This window comes from Aedes albopictus, chromosome 2, assembly GCF_035046485.1.
Source record: "Aedes albopictus strain Foshan chromosome 2, AalbF5, whole genome shotgun sequence".
NCBI lineage: Eukaryota > Metazoa > Arthropoda > Insecta > Diptera > Culicidae > Aedes > Aedes albopictus.
In genome coordinates this window covers 468,820,560-468,838,763 of record NC_085137.1, presented here as the reverse complement: position 1 = coordinate 468,838,763, position 18,204 = coordinate 468,820,560, and the positions used below count along the sequence as shown (strand labels likewise).

At 36.9% G+C, this 18,204-nt stretch overlaps 1 protein-coding gene across 1 annotated transcript in view; it reads left to right on the top strand.

The window, feature by feature from the left end:
• Positions 1–711: 711 nt before the first annotated feature.
• LOC109418106 (peptidylglycine alpha-hydroxylating monooxygenase) overlaps positions 712–18,204 on the top strand; it is a 76,336-nt gene continuing 58,843 nt past the window's right edge. Inside the window, exon 1 of the mRNA XM_062854021.1 lies at positions 712–1,395. Coding sequence (XP_062710005.1) covers positions 1,219–1,395 — 177 coding nt within the window. The 5' untranslated portion in view covers positions 712–1,218. The remainder of the gene's footprint in view (positions 1,396–18,204) is intronic.

Genomic DNA, 18,204 nt, shown 5'->3' with positions numbered 1-18,204 from the left:
AGTGGTTCGTCTGTAAATAAACTATATAACACTCAAACTCGAAAGAACAGCCTCTGCTTAAAAGAAGGAAAATGTCTATAGATAAATTAACAGGCTGCCAAACAACTCTGCAAAAGTACACGGTTGGACTCTGCAAACTCAAAAGAACAGCCTATATTCATACACTTGTTGCTGATTAGTGTTTTCTAACTTATAATCATCAACTTCTAATCGGCCATCACTTTTTTGGTGATCTCCTGGATGATTGGGGGTAATGGCCCATTCGGGGTTGTGGCTTTCGGGGTAATGGGTTTCGGGGTAATGACCCATTCGGGGTAGTGGCCTATTCGGGGTAATGGCTTTCGGGGTAATGGGTTTCGGGGTAATGACCCATTCGGGGTAGTGGCCTATTCGGGGTAGTGGCGTTCGGGGTAATGGCGTTCGGGGTAGTGGGGTGGAGCCAATTGGTCAATTAGAAGAATAATAATACAGTAATAATATTTATTTAGATACAATTCAAAGAAAGGCACACTGGCAACAAGTGCTATACAAAAGCTTTCATTGAGACTTTCCCGCAGTATGGCGGCGACCACCCCCAGCATAGCTTTTCTAATGACGACAAGTGTCGATGACGGTCGGTGGGCTCCCACACTGGCTTCTAGCGAGAGAGGCGAGAGAGCATAAAGCCAACACACCATGCACACACATTTGGTGCGGTGCGGTGGAGAAGAAGCATAGGTATTCAGAAAACTCGCTTCACGCTCGCAGACAACTTCTGAATCTAGCACGGACAAGACGCGAAACCGCACATCATATAGATTAAATTGCAACGCAAGTGTCAATCTTGTTTTTTCTTCAATAAGTGCTGGATGCGATTTCGCGAGTTTAGTAGTTCAATTCGTGCGTAAAATTTCTCTACTAGAGTGTCTCCCTCGCGTACGTGGAGCAGGTACCTATCTACGTTGTCAACTTCGCTTCCCATTTCCGGACGGATGGATGATGTGTGGCGATGCTAATTGCTTTGCGGATGGTCTGGTGATTCCTTGATGGTGCTCACTGGCGCTGGTGGTGTGCTGAAGAATATCGAAGAAATTAGAGTTCAAGTGCTGTGAAGCGTAAAAGGTGCTTTTATTGTGTGCCCGCCGTGAAGAAGTGAAGCAAATTTGGCTATAAGGTTCAAGGTGTTCCTAGTGCGAAAACGTCTCACTAGCTCAGAAGCCAGGTTTATCACAGGAGAAAATGCACATCAGGTTGGAAAACTTCCATATGGTAGCCTCAGCGCTGGCGATTCTATCTGTTGCGTTGCTGGCGAGGCTTGCCAATGGATTGTCGGAGAGTAGCAGCAGTAGCAGTTCGGACCACACGACCACAGTGGGACGGTTTCCATTTCTGATGCCAAAAGTTATCCCGTACAAGGTAAGTCAAATACGGAGAAAGATATGTGGGTCTGAGGCGAGGGAGGGCAACGCTCAAATCAAGGTTGGCTTGCAAGATGGGTGCTTTTGAAGGTTGAATAGCGGGAATCGCTAGCAGCTGGTTGACTCCCGTCCCCATTCATCAAGGATGGAACTTGTACTCGAAGGAAGTGTTGCCAGTCCGTTGAGGGGGAATCCCCATTATAGTCGTGTTTTTGTTCCACAATCGCTAGTGTTTTCATGTGGCTATATGATGTTGACAAACAAGCATTCAAAAGAGAGACGACATCACGCGCTTACCTCTGCTGCAGTCACGTAGACCTGGGTGCTGGGTCAGAATGGAAAGGTGCGAGTTTTTGAGAAAACCGGTTTTAGTGCTTGCTGGCCGGTGATATACCTTTATCTACACAAGGTACAAAATCAGGTGCACTACATGAACAACAAAATGATTTGAGTTCATCGATTCCCTGATAGAGAGGTGCATTAATAACTGAGACCTTATTTTGGGCACTAACATTCCCGATCAAGAATTTGTAGTATATTGAATCTAGCTAGTTGATTTTGTTCAGAGTTGATACCTCGATTATCTAATACATTCAGAATTGAAATAGAAGATGGATTGTAACGGCATGTAACGTACATAATATCGAACTTATAAAAAAATAAAGCGGCCATCAGAGCGATCCCTTTTGGACCACAGCCAACAAAGAATTAAAAAGTGTTTCGTACTCCGCCACGGAGAAGACAAGCTTTAGATAAGCTGAGAACAGCATTAAGGGTAGCAAAGAAGCATCCGGACATGATTAACTATAGATATAGGGTAGGTAACTGTAGACAAGAATATCAAAAAGCAGTTAAAGAACACCAAGAAAAAGAGATAACTAACTTTTTTAAGAATCTAAATGATTTTGATGCAGGGGTAAGGATCAGGAAAACATACAAATATTTGAAGGGTTTTGTGAGGCAAAAGAAACATAAAAAAGCTCTGATTAGTAACCGGGTATGGGATAATATTCTAAAATCGTGTGAAGGCCCCGAGGTTAAGTATTGCACTGAACAAGATTTTACACTGTTGCCGAACCCTCCTACAAAAGAGGAAATAGAGAGCATTTTGTTTTCAACATGTAACGGAAAGTCTCCAGGATCGGATAGAGTGGTTAGCGAGTATTTGAAGTCAGCTGATGAGGATACAGTAGGGAAGCTAGTAGAAATAATTCAGACAGTATACATAAAAAATAAAATGCCAAAAGAACGGAAAAAAATCAACCCAAATCCCGATACCGAAGAAGTCAGGAGCCTCAGAAGCAGAACATCTCAGGAGAATTTCATTGTGCAATGTAGCTTACAAAATATATGCAAAATGGTTAGTCTAGCAATTGAATACGTATGCAGGGCCACCCGGTTTGCATCAAGCTGCGTTTACCGCAAATAGGTCTACTGACGATCATATATTTGTAGCTAGGCGAATGATGGAAGAACACTGGAATTCTGGAAAGGATTTATACATTCTAGCGTTAGATATTAGCAAAGCATTTGATAATGTCAAAATACAGTCCATAGGAGAGATACTAATTAAGTTAGGAGTGCCATCGAGGTTAGTTGATAGAGTTTTGAGTTGTGTTAAAGATGAAGTTACAAGAATCTTGTGGGAGAATCAATATTCAGGCGAGGTTAAAAGAGGAAGAGGAATAAAACAAGGATGCCCACTCTCCCCACTACTCTTCAATTACTTAATACAAGATGTCATGAAAAAGGTAGCCGAAGAAATCTCAGAACTAAAGTTGATGGATATACACCTTTTGATCCTACCATTGATTTTAGTATTCGCAGATGACATTCTCATAATAGCTAGATCGAAAGCGGAATTAGAAAAAATCCTAGAGCAGATAGAACTTCAGCTGGAAAAAGTAGGACTAGAAATCAATTGCGAAAAAAGTCAGGTTTTGATCAGGTATCCCAACGATAAAGCACAACACCCAAAAGAGATGGTATTAAATAATAAAATTTTTAAGGTTATTTGGGAATTTGTCTGACAGCCACTCTTAACAGAAAATTAACTTGTAAGCAAAGATGTCTGAACACAGTTAAATCTTCTAGAATTGTAACAGAATTTTGTAAGTCATTCAAACCAAGTTGGGAGCTGGGTAAATTGATGTACAAAACAGTAATAGGGCCATCGTTGTTGTATGGAACAAAGGTATCAGTATTAACAAAGAAAAGTAGGGTGTCAATAGCTAATTATGAAAAGTTAATTCTTAGAAACATTTACCAATATTGCAGAAAACCAAAGAACCTAAAATTCAACGCGAGAAAGTTATTAGACGGAAAAACTATAAACAGAAGAATTAGAGTGGCAAGAATAAGCTATTTTGGCCACGTGATGCGTAGAGAAAGGAACCACCCTCTCAAGTTAGCTTTTAAACTAAATCATAGGAAGAAGAAAGAGGGACGGCCCTCTCAGACATGGCTAAAATCATTAGAACAGGATTTTCTTAAATATGAAAACATGAATAGGGACAGCTTTGAAGAACTTTCGAAGGATAGGGAAAAACTGAAAAGTAAGTTAGATGAGATTTATAAAAAAGAGGATAGTGACATTTCGGATAGGGAATCAGATGAGGATAGTAATGACAAAACATACAAGCATTGGAAAAGGAAAAGAAGGAATGAAACTTAGTGAGAGGGGTAGCGGCTCTCTGAAACCAGGTTTGAAGTACACCACCGTCGGTTTCAATCGGATTAATGTATTGGGAGGTAATAATACAATTTTGAAAGCATAAATACTAAGTAAAATCAATAAATGTCACAAAAGGTAAGATTGCCGTATATTTTTATGAACATCAAGATAATGGTAAGTGTCTTCTACTTTAAATGTTATCATAGAAACATATTCCATAAATAAATATATTTAACAGGATGCCTGAGTGAAGTAATATGGAAGGGAAGAGTGGAATTGCCAACTTCTTATCTTCAACATATTGCGGAGCAAGGCAGAGTCCTTTCCCACTTATTGAGACATCCTTCTATATGATGTGATGGCTGGATGAACAGCAGGCTTGAGGTCATAATCATTTTATACATTAATGATTGAATAAAATCTGCAGTTCAGCTGGATCCACACATGTAGAGAAGACAGTCTATTGTCTAACGGCTGTGCCCTGCAACAATAAGTGGTTACCATACATACATACATAGAGCCAACAAAGAATTAAAAAGTGTTTCGTACTTTATTACTTACCTAAGGTCTGAGTGTCCTCTGTTGTACGTAGGAGCCGTCTCCATTCTTCTCGGTCCATAGTAGAGTGGGCCATCGTTTATATGGAAAAATGAAAAATGCAATGGTATCCCATCAGATCAAAGCTTTTTTGATCCCATTTCAGGACCCAAATAAGTGTGCAAAATTTGGGCACGATCGGTTATGTCTACGTTTTGCGCATCGCGTTTGAAGTTTGTATGGGGTTTTACATGGGAAAACACACTTTTTTGCATTTCTCTCATAACAAGCTCGAATTTTTCTAAAACCATATAACCGATAAAGTGAAAACATAGCCAAGGGTGTCCTGAAAAACTTTGTCGAAGACCGCGAAGTGATCTGATGCTAATGAAAAAAGTTATAACGATGACATTGCTTGGCGAAACAGCATGATTTTGTTGCTATTGTTATTCCTTTACATGTTAAAACATAAACACATGCATGCGGTTCGTTGGTTATAACTATTTTCACAAGCATCGGATCGCTTTGCGGTCTTCAACAAAGTTTTTCAGAACATCCTAGGCTATCATTTTACAGTATCGGTTAAAAAGTTTCAGACAAACTTTTCCAACTTATGGCTAAAATGCAAAAAAGTATGCTTTCCCATACAAAATCACATACAAATTTCAATTGCAAGTGTAGACGCAACCGATCGTGCTCAAATTTTGCACAGATACTCAGGACCCGAAGCGGAACCAAAAAAGCTTTGATCTGAGAAAACGGTTCCGATGACCCACACTAGTCCATAGCTGTGTGTCTCCGCTTTCGTACTCTGCGAAGGGTCCGCAAATCGTCCTCCAAAAGTGTTTATATTGGAGTTAAGAGCCAGTTCGCCAGAACCGCAAACCCTTTTCCAGGGTGGCTACGGACTCGGGAAATGCGGGAAAAAGTCGGGAACTCAAATTAATTAGTCGGGAATTCTGTTTATGATCGGGAATTCTTAATTGATGTATAACGCCTTCAAAATGTAAACCCAAACCAAAATTTAGCATTTTACTCACTTCAAATCCAGACTCTTACACAATTTCACAATTATACCATACATAAATCCTCTTATTAAAAGCCTCACGCAGAAATTCCAAAATCCAAACATTTGATGATAAGCATTGATCGGTTTCTGAATTGAGAGTGATATTGCGCGTTTCGCCGTAGATTATCGCGTGAAAAAGTCCAAAATCGCTCATAGATCGTCGCTAGTTCATCATATCATGCTTGTTTCTTCCACAATAAGTGCGGAAATTAGCTCAAGATGACCCGCGCAGAAGACACCGAAACGATTAAATGCAACCGCGCATATCTATTAGCGTTTTTGCACAACTTTACGCGATAATTTTTCTTGCAATGCGTAATAAAGATTATCCGGATGGCAACTTTACATTGTCCGTATGTTTAATTCAACAATTAGATTTTAAATTTAGGCACAAACATATTATAAATCACAATTTTGAAAATTACGATTTGAACTGGCTAAAAACGTATAGAATACCGATATTGATGGGGGAATCGACTGTATTCTATGCGAATCGGATTTGACGGCTACGCAGTCTTAATGCATCAAAACGAGTTGTTATCTAACCCGACGTTTCGACACTTTGGATGGTGTCTTCTTCAGGGGAAACTAAAAAGGTATACTTTTACTTATAGAATGTTGTTACTTGTTCCCTACTTACGATATGTTTTTCGTTTTTTTGTTGTGCAGTACAATACAAACAACACGGTAAACAAACGTACAGATGTAGATAGCTTAAGTACAACATACGCAGGCGTATTACACTGCATCAAAAACATCCACCAACGTAGGAATGAGACACAAATGAACTTCATCATTAGGGAACAGCCTTGGGAACAGCCTTGGGAACAGCTACCAATATAGAAAGGGGTTCGCAATTCACAGAACAAAATTGCGCCAAAGTGTCTACGTTAAAACCAACCAGTGTTACAAAAATCGAACAACATTTTCCTACATTGCCGGGGCCCGTGGCGCAATTGATCACACGTTTGCTTCATAAGCAGATGGTCATGGGTTGGATCCCAGCCCCGGCATTTTCGTCAGTTGCTCTTTCCCCCTGACCCTCTTCTGAGCCCATGGCTCAAATGGACCCGGATTCTTGGACATCGGTGAATGACAACTCATAATGGACCCCTCAATCGGACTGGAAAAAGGAACAACCAACAGCCACGCATCAACATCCTCGTGCTCATCATTCTATCATGATAGGGTAGAAAGTGAAAGCAGCGCAATGGCAACCAGTTCAATATAGTCGAATTAGAATAGAATACATTTAGACGCTGTACAAAGTGTAAGTACAGCTTCCAATTGGAATCGCTCGCGCAGTGCCCTAGTGGACAAAAGAGCTGTAAATTAGGTTAATGATTGAAGAATAAAAAAAAAATTTCCCACATTGGGTATTTTTCTTAGAAACGTTTATGAATCCCGTAGAAAATTGTACACGGGATTTTGCCAGAAATAAATTCAATGATTTTCTGTAGAATCATTCACGCGATATAGTCTAGTCTACACATGCACAGCCATCTCTTACAAGAACCCTGGAAAATGATAAAATCGACTAGTTTTATAATTTTTCTTGTACCAAATTTCGATAAAATGTTATCTTTTATCTGTCAAACTCTAACGAAGTTCTGTAAAACTTGCTAACTATACCAAATTTTACCCGGTAAAATAAACATAACACGCAGAAAAAAAATGTGGTAAAATCAAAAATATTTGGAGGTAAACTCAAATAAATTATCAACTGTAGCATCTGAAAAAGAAGAGTCTAAATTACAGGGCTGTTACAGGTGGCGCGGATTTTGCATTTTTCGCGGTTTTTTCGTCACGGATTTTGCCGAAATCTATTTCAAATGCACTTACATCAAACATTTAGACAAGGAACCCAACGCAATAAAAAAAATATATTTTCAAATTAGAGTTATGGGATTTTGTACTTCCGTAAAACAATGTTAATAATAGCAAGGTTAAAAGTCCCTAGCTTGGAGTGCTAAATAAGCTTCACTGCACTTAATGGTCGTTAAAACTGAGAAGATTCTCTTCTGAATTGCTTAGTCAAACTCTTGAAGTAATTTCTGTCTTAACCCCGAAATCAATTTATGGCTAAAATTTTGGATAGAATTTAAATTTTTGACGGAACTTACAGAGTAATGCCTGAAGTTCGAAAAAATCATGGTAAGATTTCTTGGTGATCCTGGAAGCATTTTTTTTAGGAATTTGCAAAAAGACGTCTGCCGGAAATTTTGGAGAAACATTTGGTTGAATTTTCTAGTCAATTTTAACACAATCTCGTAAAGAAAATCATTGGTTTTGTAGACTGTGTTTGTCGTAAGAAATCAAAGCAGAAATATCAGATAAGACGTCCTGGCGATTTTACGATTGTATTTTTAGAGAATTCTATGGAAAAATCTTTTGAAAAACTCTGGATAGAATATTAATTAAAAGAAATTTTTTTAAACAAGCGAAATTTTCTTGATTCATTATGGATGAGTTTCAGAATGACGGACTTGTCCAAATTCCTGAATCAATTATTAGTGGAACTTCTGCCGAACATTTTTTTTGCTAAAAACTATGATTTCCAATCGGAGCACCCGTTGAGAGGGGCGTTGCGGGCATAATTATTAAAGAGTAAAGGGTTTTTTGGTAGAATTTTTGGATTTTTTTTTTGGAGAATACAGAATACTGCCAAATCGTTGAAGCTTTCGAAATCCTAATACTGAGGACATTTTTGCTGAATTCCTTATAGAATGTCCCAGGGTGTTGTATGGCCAGAAACTCTTATCATACATTTTCCAATGAATAATTTTTTTTTTCTACATATCTTTTGCTTAATGTTCAGAACATTTGCGAGACATTTATTTATAAAATGTTTCCATTTTTCATAAATATCACCCTGAGGAATATAATTTAGTGGTGATTTAATCAATAAATTTCAGTAATATTATTCCATTTGTATATTTACATAATAAGCCCCATAAATTTTTAAAAAAATTTCTGAAATTTTTTGCAGTTCTTTCAAATGATATTTTGGGTTTTCAGGATTTCCTCCATAATGATAATTATAAATTATTTCAAAATTTCGCCAAGAATGCTCCTTTTTTCGTAAAATAGTAGACACTCTGATTGATAACACTAGTTTACAGCATTTTTGAACTCGGTAAGCTGATGGTCATTTTTGGTGTAGAATCATGCCCTGAGTTCGAAAACGCGACGGAAAAAATTACAGTAGAGCGGAAATTTTTTCGACTTTCCATACAAGGTTAATGATTTGAAATCGATTTTTGTTCTATTTTTAATAATTTTTCATTCAAATGTTTATAACTTTTTTATGCGTCAATCAAAAACGCTGAAATTTTGACCAATCATGACCCAAATATTAAAGCTCCATTGGTAAAATTTTGAGCGAGATCGAATAAGTTTTCTGAAAGTTATAGAAATTTTAGTAAAACTTATAAGATTTTTGAACTCATTTTTAAAACATTATATCGCAATATGTACTCGATGAAATTTTTTCAATTTTTTATGTGTTACATCTTATACCTAAGGCTTTCACATGCAGCTATGTTTGGGGTTTTATATTCACTACAAAAAATATGAAAAATGTGCTTATGTAGCTGACGATGTTTAAAAATTTACTATATTTTGGACATATAATCTGCCAAACGTTTTCCACCAATAAAAGTGCATTGACTGAACGAAAAATCCATAGGACCTACTCTTCATATGTAGTTTAGTAGGTCCTGTATAAAAATATTACATTAAGAGAGTTTAAAAAAGTTGAAAACACTTAGCACTTTTATTGATCAAAATATGATAAATATCCAAATGACACTCTGTACATATACAGATTTTTCATATTTTTTGTAGTGGATATAAAACTTCAAACGAAGCTGCATATGAAAGCCTTAGGTATAAGCTGTAACACAAAAAAATTGAAAAAGTTTCATCAAGTACATATTGAGATATAATGTTTTGAAAATGTGTTCAAAAATCTTATGAGTTTTACTGAAAGTTATATAACTTTCAGAAAACTTATTCGATATCGCTCAAAATTTTACCAATGGAGCTTTAATATATGGGTTATAATTGGTCAAAATTTCAGCGTTTTTGATTGACGTATAAAAAAGTTATAAACATTTAAATGAAAAATTATTTTCACCAAAAAATTACTGTACGGACAATTGTTTTATACACTGTATATCAAATTAACGTTGAGAAAGAATTTTTAGATTGTTTTTTTTTTATTGAAAAAAAAATACATTTCTTCACATATTTTTGGAAATTTGGCTAAAATTTAAGGAGATTGTCCCAAAAACTCGCCAATATCTTGAATTTCATCAATCTAACGCAAAACCTGCATTCAGATGATCGAATGGTATTGTATTCAGCTTTCAATTTATGGAAAAAGATTTGAAATTGGTTGAATTTTGGTAAATTTCATATTTTTAAAAGTTGTAAAACTTAATATTGAGCTAAAACTCAAAAACTGCTCTACTTAAAATTTTTTGAAGCACTTTTTCGATATCAGTGCTAAATTATACTTCAAAAATTTTGGTCGTTGACCGAAGCTCACGACTTTCGTTTTATTTTGTAAACTAGTGTAATCAATCAAAGAACTATTGTTCCAACACTTTTTTATTCCAATTTAAAAACAACTAGACTGTTTGCAGCATGCTCTTGTTAGATTTAGATGTTGTCATCCAAAGTCATGAATTTATTAGTAATTCGCCTCCAAATGTCATCACCCCACCGCAAAATCGCTAGCGTAGAACGATCGACGCGCCTCCATTTTTCGAATGTTGGAGAGCACAGGTACCCTTTTCGCGGTGTTGCTTCACCGCAAACAACACCGCGAAAAAGGTACCTACACCCACCACTATTCGAAGGATGGTGGCGCGTCGATCGTTGCAGTTTATCGTTTGACAGTCAATAGTTCAAAATCAATTTATCAAAATAAATGCTTTTCACCAGGAGTGCAACAAAAGTCATAAATAGTTGATTTTCTCTGGAAAAAAACTGTTTTTTTTTATGAATTTGAGTCATCAAAACCATATGTTTTGAATGGCGCGGATTTGATGACCTCGGCGCGGATTTTAAATGGCTTGGCGCGGATTTTGCGGTTTCTAAATCGACACTTTTTTAACAGCCCTGAAACTAGCTTCCTAGACCGGTTGCATGTCGAATACGGTCGAATATTGCTACTTTTTGAACAAATTGGCAAATAAACCGTAAAATTTGAGTAAATATTGTAAAAATTGTTTTAAAAATTGAAAGCATCGCCATTTGTGCATCAAATATGCAAAATATACTTAGTCTACTGTTAGGAAATGTTGCGTTGTTGGACACATTTATCACCACAAATCGCATTTCTCTTAATATTGATTAAAATCGATAATTTTCACTTATAAGAAGTTTCTCCATACAAACAACGATACAATTTTGTTACAAATCGGAAAAGTCACTCGGTATACAATTAAACATAGGCCAAACAATCATTCATATATGCAAATTTATTGATCTTGGAAAAAAAAAAGTTGACTTTTGTCGTGAAATTTCGATTTCTGGCCCATAGTGCAGTGGGCTGGACGTGGACACGTAGTGCAAATGTCGGAGAAAAGAATAGTGTAAACAATATTCAGCAGGGAACCAGGTAGAGGTCGGCGAATTCGTGGGTGGCCGCGAACGCGCAGCCTGCACGCGGTTGAAGAAGATCTGCGATCCCTACACGTTCGGGGAAACTGCAGGAACATTGCCCAAGACAGTGGCGTAGCCAGAAATTGTCTCTGGGAGGGGTTTTCTACGGTCAATGATACCTTTTTTGATTTGACACTTACATTTTGTAAGCATTAATGAGCAATTGTATTCATAGTTTGAAAATAGCGGCGCAGCCGAAAATTTTTTTCGACACAGAGCACTTCATACTGAAAATTTGTGCCACAAATTTTGGCTCTGGGGGGGTGGGGTTTAACCCTAAACCCCACCCCCCCCCCCCCCGTGGCTACGCCAGTGGCCCAAGACCAACGAAGATGGGGTTCTACTATACGCTCGGCGTTGCAATAGTTACTTTGTAGCTTTATGGCACAAATTTCCCAAATGGAGGAGAACGTGCCTCTAGAGCCGACCTACTGATGTTGAAGGTGACGGGTTCAATCTCAAGCTCTCAGTTAGGAGAATAGTTTAGTAGAAAAAATATGTAGTTTGAAAGCATTCGGTTGAAAAACATCATAAAACTTATTTTGCTACTTCAATACTCTGAATGCTTAGGGCATCTCCAGGAGCATTATAAAATGTATGGGAGTTTTAAAATGCATCTGGAACTGCATCTTGACCATCTTCAGCAGGCGTTTCAAATGTATAAATTCGAACAGTTTTGTTTCAAAATTTGTAACTGGCATACGACCCCGTTCTATTTAGCATAGCATAGCATAGCATGAATACTTGCACAAATCATGGATGGAGTTGCAAAGTTGAATATATCCATTGACATTGCTGATGTCGCTACTATTTACAATGTCATAGATTCACTCAGCTCCACACACCTGGCCAAGTCCTTGCAATCATTTATAAATCCCTTCACCAACTTCACGCAAAAACGGCTACGCTCAAAAATGTGTTCGGCCTGCACATTTTTAGTAAACATCCATGCCGCACATGACTGTGTTGGAAACACACATTTTGTTTAAATTGCTCGTACGCTCACATGAGCATGTATTTTGCAATAATTTCGACATGGCAAACTCACTGGGTTTATAAACCACCTTCAAATACCGAAAAATATTGATATTTTGCAAAAATGTGAGCGTACGAGCAATTTTAAAAAATGTGTGTTTCCAACACAGTCCCTGTGCGGCATGGGTGTTACTCAAAAATGAGAGTTTTTATTTTAGAGAGTTAGAAAGAGCCCAGAACTGAAGCAGCTTCCAATAGATGAAAGGATGTTGAAAATAGCGAATTTTCAACTTTTATGCAGTTATATAGCAAATACAGGGTGTTAGGTTCCTGAGTGCAAACTTTTTAAAGGGTGATAGAGGACCATAAATGGAGAAAAAAATTGTTCTACGCATATGGTCAAATCTCAATCGTTACGTAGTTATTGAACTTCCCATGTTTATGACTCTTATTGCCTTAACTGGCAATAACTTGAAAATAGTCAAACATATCGAAGTTTTTTTACCCCTATTCGAAAGATTATTGAATTTTCTAACAAATGGCATCTTTGAATCGATTGGTTTGGTTAAATAACTAAGTTTTCTAGAGCAAAATAGCTAAAAATAGTGTATTTTTATTGGTTTTTGTCAATTATCTTTGAAACATGCGTAATAAATAAAAATTCTTCCTAAGGCAAAGTTGTGGTCCCTGTTACACTCTACAATTCGTTCTTTGACACCAAACTTCTATCTCTTATCGTTTTGTTGCAATTTCGATTTTAACATCGCATTACAGATCATAAATTTGCAACTGTCATGGAAAGCACTTTTTTGCGCATTGTGTCGCACATTTAAATCAAAATTGCAAGAAAACGATAAGAGTTAGAAGTTTGGCGTCAAAGAACGAATTGTAGAGTGGAATAGGGGCCACAACTTTGCCAAAGAAAGAATTTTAATTTATTACGCATGTTTCAAAGATAATTGACAACAACCAATAAAATTACACTATTTTTAGCCATTTTGCTCTAGAAAACTTAGTTATTTAACTAAACCAATCGATTCAAAGATGCCATTTGTTAGAAAATTCAATAATCTTTCGAATAAGGGTAAAAAAACTTCGATATGTTTGACCATTTTCAAGTTATTGCCAGTTAAGGCAATAAGAGTCATAAACATGGGAAGTTCAATAACTACGTAACGGTTGAGATTTGACCATATGCGTAGAACAATTTTTTTCTCCATTTATGGTCCTCTATCACCCTTTAAAAAGTTTGCACTCGGGAACCTAACACCCTGTATATACTGAAGTAGAATTATTTATAAATAAATAATATTGGAAAGATCTCACCAATTGTGTGGTTTTTGTGGTTCAATGCCGATCATCTAATTGTCTTGATTAATGTTCTTCTCTGCAAAGAACAACACAATACTGAACACTAAACACCCGCGCATCTATTGTTTTGATTTCCACTCGAGACAATAGCGAACGCGATCGATTATACTGCCATACTCACTCCTTGCAGGAGCGATGCATACACAGCAAAGAACAACACAATACTGCATGATCCCGTTCTATTTTTGCACAAATTTGAAACAAGATTTTGACGCGTTCTGTTTATGTTGTTGCCATGGCAAATCATATGTGTGCCCTCTGCGAACATCATTCTACCGAGTCCAACGAGGTTTATGATTTATTAGGTCGTTGACAAATAAATTTACCAATTTCCTTAAGAAGTATGCAGAATTTAGAACTGCTGCTGAAGACGCCCATGTTTGAGTTCTATTTTTAACAGTTACAAATTTTGTAACCGTTTCAAAAATATAACTAGAACTGAAACGCTCCTGGAGATGCCGTTAAGGTGCATGTTGCAAATTTTAGATATTTCATATTTAATATTTATCACAAAAAGTTTTGTGATATACAAAAGAATTATTACCTTTGAAAAAGGATTTTTAATGGAAATCTAACAAAAAAAACTTTATTTCAGTTAGCTGCAGTCGTAGTGGCCCAAAGTGGTTTATACTTAATTCAAAAAAAATAAGATATTGGAAAAAAATAATCTTGATTTAGAGTGCACCGTTGATAAACTCACTTATCGATTTCCTTATGAATATTTACAACAGAAACACGTCGTGGAATCCAGATCTTCAAAACCATTGCTGTGATTGATTGGCTGATTCATAATTTTGACAACATCCGCTCGTTTCAAAGAAATTGCAACTGAATAATAATCCTTCTAATAGCATCGGAATTGCAAATCGGAAGATAAGTTATAAATCAATCATTTATTGTGCCTGAGTTTCGCGAGGTGGCAGTCAGTTGTTGATAAGATAAGAGAACCTACTGTGTAGCGCGTGCCTTTACGTACTTACGATGTCATTCTTATCAAAAATTCGGAAGTAAGCTCAGCATTTTGTTTCGATTCTGCCATCTAGACGCGTTTACGTCACCGTGTACACTTGCACTGGTTAAAAACAGATGTTTCGATACTTTGCGTGCTTAATGGTTGTAGGTTAATTCAAATTTGTGTTCTATTAGATAAAGTCACAAATTTTCATTATTTAGTTGAAATTTCAATATCGATATTTATTGTGTTATAATTATCTTTTAATTATTTGCTATCAGGTGTTTCAGCCCACAGCTTGTTATATACAAAATCATTCTAGCTAAACTTCAAATTAGAGCCAATGTGACATGTTATTATTGGAAGATGAAATTACTGTATTCCGCTTTCGCCATTTTTGATCCATTATCAGCCTGCACGAGCGAACGTAGATTTGTTGGCTGATTTTTGTTAAAATACTATCTAATCTTTAGCACATGCCGTAAAAACGTTATTGAATTCCAGCCTCGGCGGTACGTGTGTCCTCCTGAGGTTTCCACTTTTTTCCCACAAATATTCACCATTCATACCCATGTCACTCGACTAAATCACAGATAGACGGACGACCGCTCAAGCGCTTGACCTCTTGACCCTAATTCACAAATCCTTGAATCCATTTCGCTTCACTTTCCACTTCCGTACATTGTGCGACGGTAATCAAGATCGATGAGCTTTTCGGTGTCTATTAGTTTACTATATGTAGCGGATATTATCTTGAACACAACATTATACATATGCTCTCTCCCATTACCCATTGAGCTGCCAATCGATTTGATCCTAACGATATGTGATTTGTGCAATGACGGCATCATCGCATCGGGTTGATGTTTGCTCTCCGGGTGCAGCGCAACACATTGCAAAAAGCCAATCTTGCGTGGGTGGTGGCGTGGCGAGGGCTGCTGGCTGGCATGGAAGAGATATGTGTCGAGTCCGAGTGTAGGTCTGATAGGGTAGGTAATCAAAATTTGAACCAAATTGCGGCTTTCTGAAGCAGTGCAAATTTTAAGTGATTTTTTCTCCCACATGGAAATAATTTACTACGGCAAAATCGTATATACATGAAAGCCACGGGTATAAGCTTTCTGTTAAATGGTTAAAAGTTTGTATTTGCACCGAATTTCATTGAAATATTTGATGTTTCATCAACAATGGTTTTAATCTTAATTTGAACCATCGTAATCATAATTTGAACCAATTTTAATCTTAATTTGAACTACTGGCGGCAGCAGCTCGAGCAACTCACAAAACAGCCAATTCCATGCTAAACAATGAAAAATCACATGAATCTGCTAATTCTCATACCTATTTTTCATTAGGCAGCGGAATCTCAACTCAGAATGTTCGAAATTCTTTAGGAATTTGGAAACTAAATTTGGAATTTTTCATCCCCCAAGAGTAAACAAAGCAACCACTAGCGCAATCTACAGGCCAACACTAGAAGCTCACCCCCGTTTACTAGTTCAAATTTAGATTACAAATGGTTCAACTTAAGATAACATTCTCCAAGTAAAAATCACTTGAATTTGATAATTTTATGACAAATTATGCGGAATATTATTCGGTTGGTCGATTCTACGATAAATAAGCTTTCATTTGACGTGTTCACATATTGCGTGTGATACAATGCATGAGCTGTACGAGTGCACCGAAAATGTGCTTTCTGTTGGGGGAAATGGGTGAAATCACAGTGATTTTTCAATTGCCTGTTTTCCATGACAAAAAACGCTTTTTTCAATGCTTTTAAAGTCCATGTTATCAGGTTATATTACGGAAAGCTGTTTAACATCTTTTTCGGGACAACATTTGCCTGAAAAATACTTCGTTTTAATGAATTTTGAAATGGTTCAAATTAAGATTACAATTTGACTAGTTCAAAGTTTGATTTCTTACCCTACTGTTGTTTTCCACTCGTTCATCCATCCTTCCACTGGGGAAAAGAGTGTTTAGTGAAAAGGTGGCCGGAAACCTTCGTTACCATCTCCCATCACTACCAACCTTTTCTTTCTGATGCCGAGAGAGGGTTCGAAATGGGAAATGGAAGAATAAATTGCAACGTCGGGATGTGGGCGGAAAAGTACTTCGTTGCTGCAAAGTAGATAGGTACTAAGAGATAGCTTTCACCTTGTTATTTTCCTTGGGTGTTGTTGTGTTACTCATTGTTGGCCGCCAGCTGTTGTGATATGATACTAAGTGCAGTGGGTACGTCGTGGAAAATATACCACGGTTACCTAGACGTTTTCAGAAAACGTCGTCAGAAAATGATGATCTTGTAATAATTTAATCATTCAAAGTAAAATAATCAAATTGGGTTGTTTAGTGAATTAAATATTGCTATTTTCTTTAGCCTAATCCAAAGAGCTCATTTTTCTGAGTATAACGTGATTTTATTGGATTCGAATACCTTTGTTTTGATGGTTAAATTAACAAAACAGTTTTAATTTTCGAGGATAGAATGACAGTTCAATTGTTATAATGACAGTTCGACCCGAACAAAAAAATTCTCTATACAGACTTTAAATGCATTAAAAATAGTTCCTGGACTCCAAAAATTATGAAATTTTGGATTTCGACTAATTTTTGGGCGGAGAATCCGAATCTGAAATAATCCGGATACCCCTAAAGAACCCAATTGCGCTTTTCGTGTGTGATCTGTAGGTGCTTCGCCGATACTCAAAGGTTGTATGCTATTAATTTTTCTGCAACTAGTTTGTTGTAAAATATTTAAATTATAATGCTTAGGATAGCGTTTTATGGACTTTTTAAATAAGGCTAAATATTGAATTAAAAATTGAAACAGAAACACAAATTTATAATTGTATAATATTTGAATATTTATTATTACATGTTGTATCAGGGCAGGATTTGAGGCCAGATATGCCACATTTTTGAGTACAGGACACAGGAATAGAAATTCGAAACAAGGAACAATTTTATTTTTCATTTCTATAAGCCCATTCTTAAGGTTCAATGTTCAAAATGAAGTGTTTGTCCAGTTATTGGTGTGTGGAGTCATCAAATGAAGATATGTGCAATTCTTGATTCGTGACGCATCCAACAACGACAAAAAAGGACAATCGGAAGGGAGGACATTACTCGAATCGCGGTTTAAATCAATCCCCTTGAATCACGGTTTCTTCGACACATGTGAGATGATAGAATACAACCATCTACTCATCTCTCCGTTTGTGTTGCCAACTGATCAAGGTCTCCAGACCAGCTCGACGGGTTAATGCAAAGAATTCGTCAAAGGCGATGCTCGTAAATATCATCTGAGTACTGCATCGGTTTCATTATTGCCTCCAGCGAGTCTAAGCTATCGGTAAAAATGAAAAAGTTGTCAGATGGAAGAGTGCCAACGTACTTTAAAGTGTAAGATACAGCCGTGTGCTCAGAAATATATACAGAACAGGGCCTTGAAGCATGAAGGTGGCGTTATGAAATTTGTTGTAGACACCGAAACCTGTCGAATCATAGACTTTGTTACCATCTGTGAAGAACTGTCTGTCCCCGCTAACAA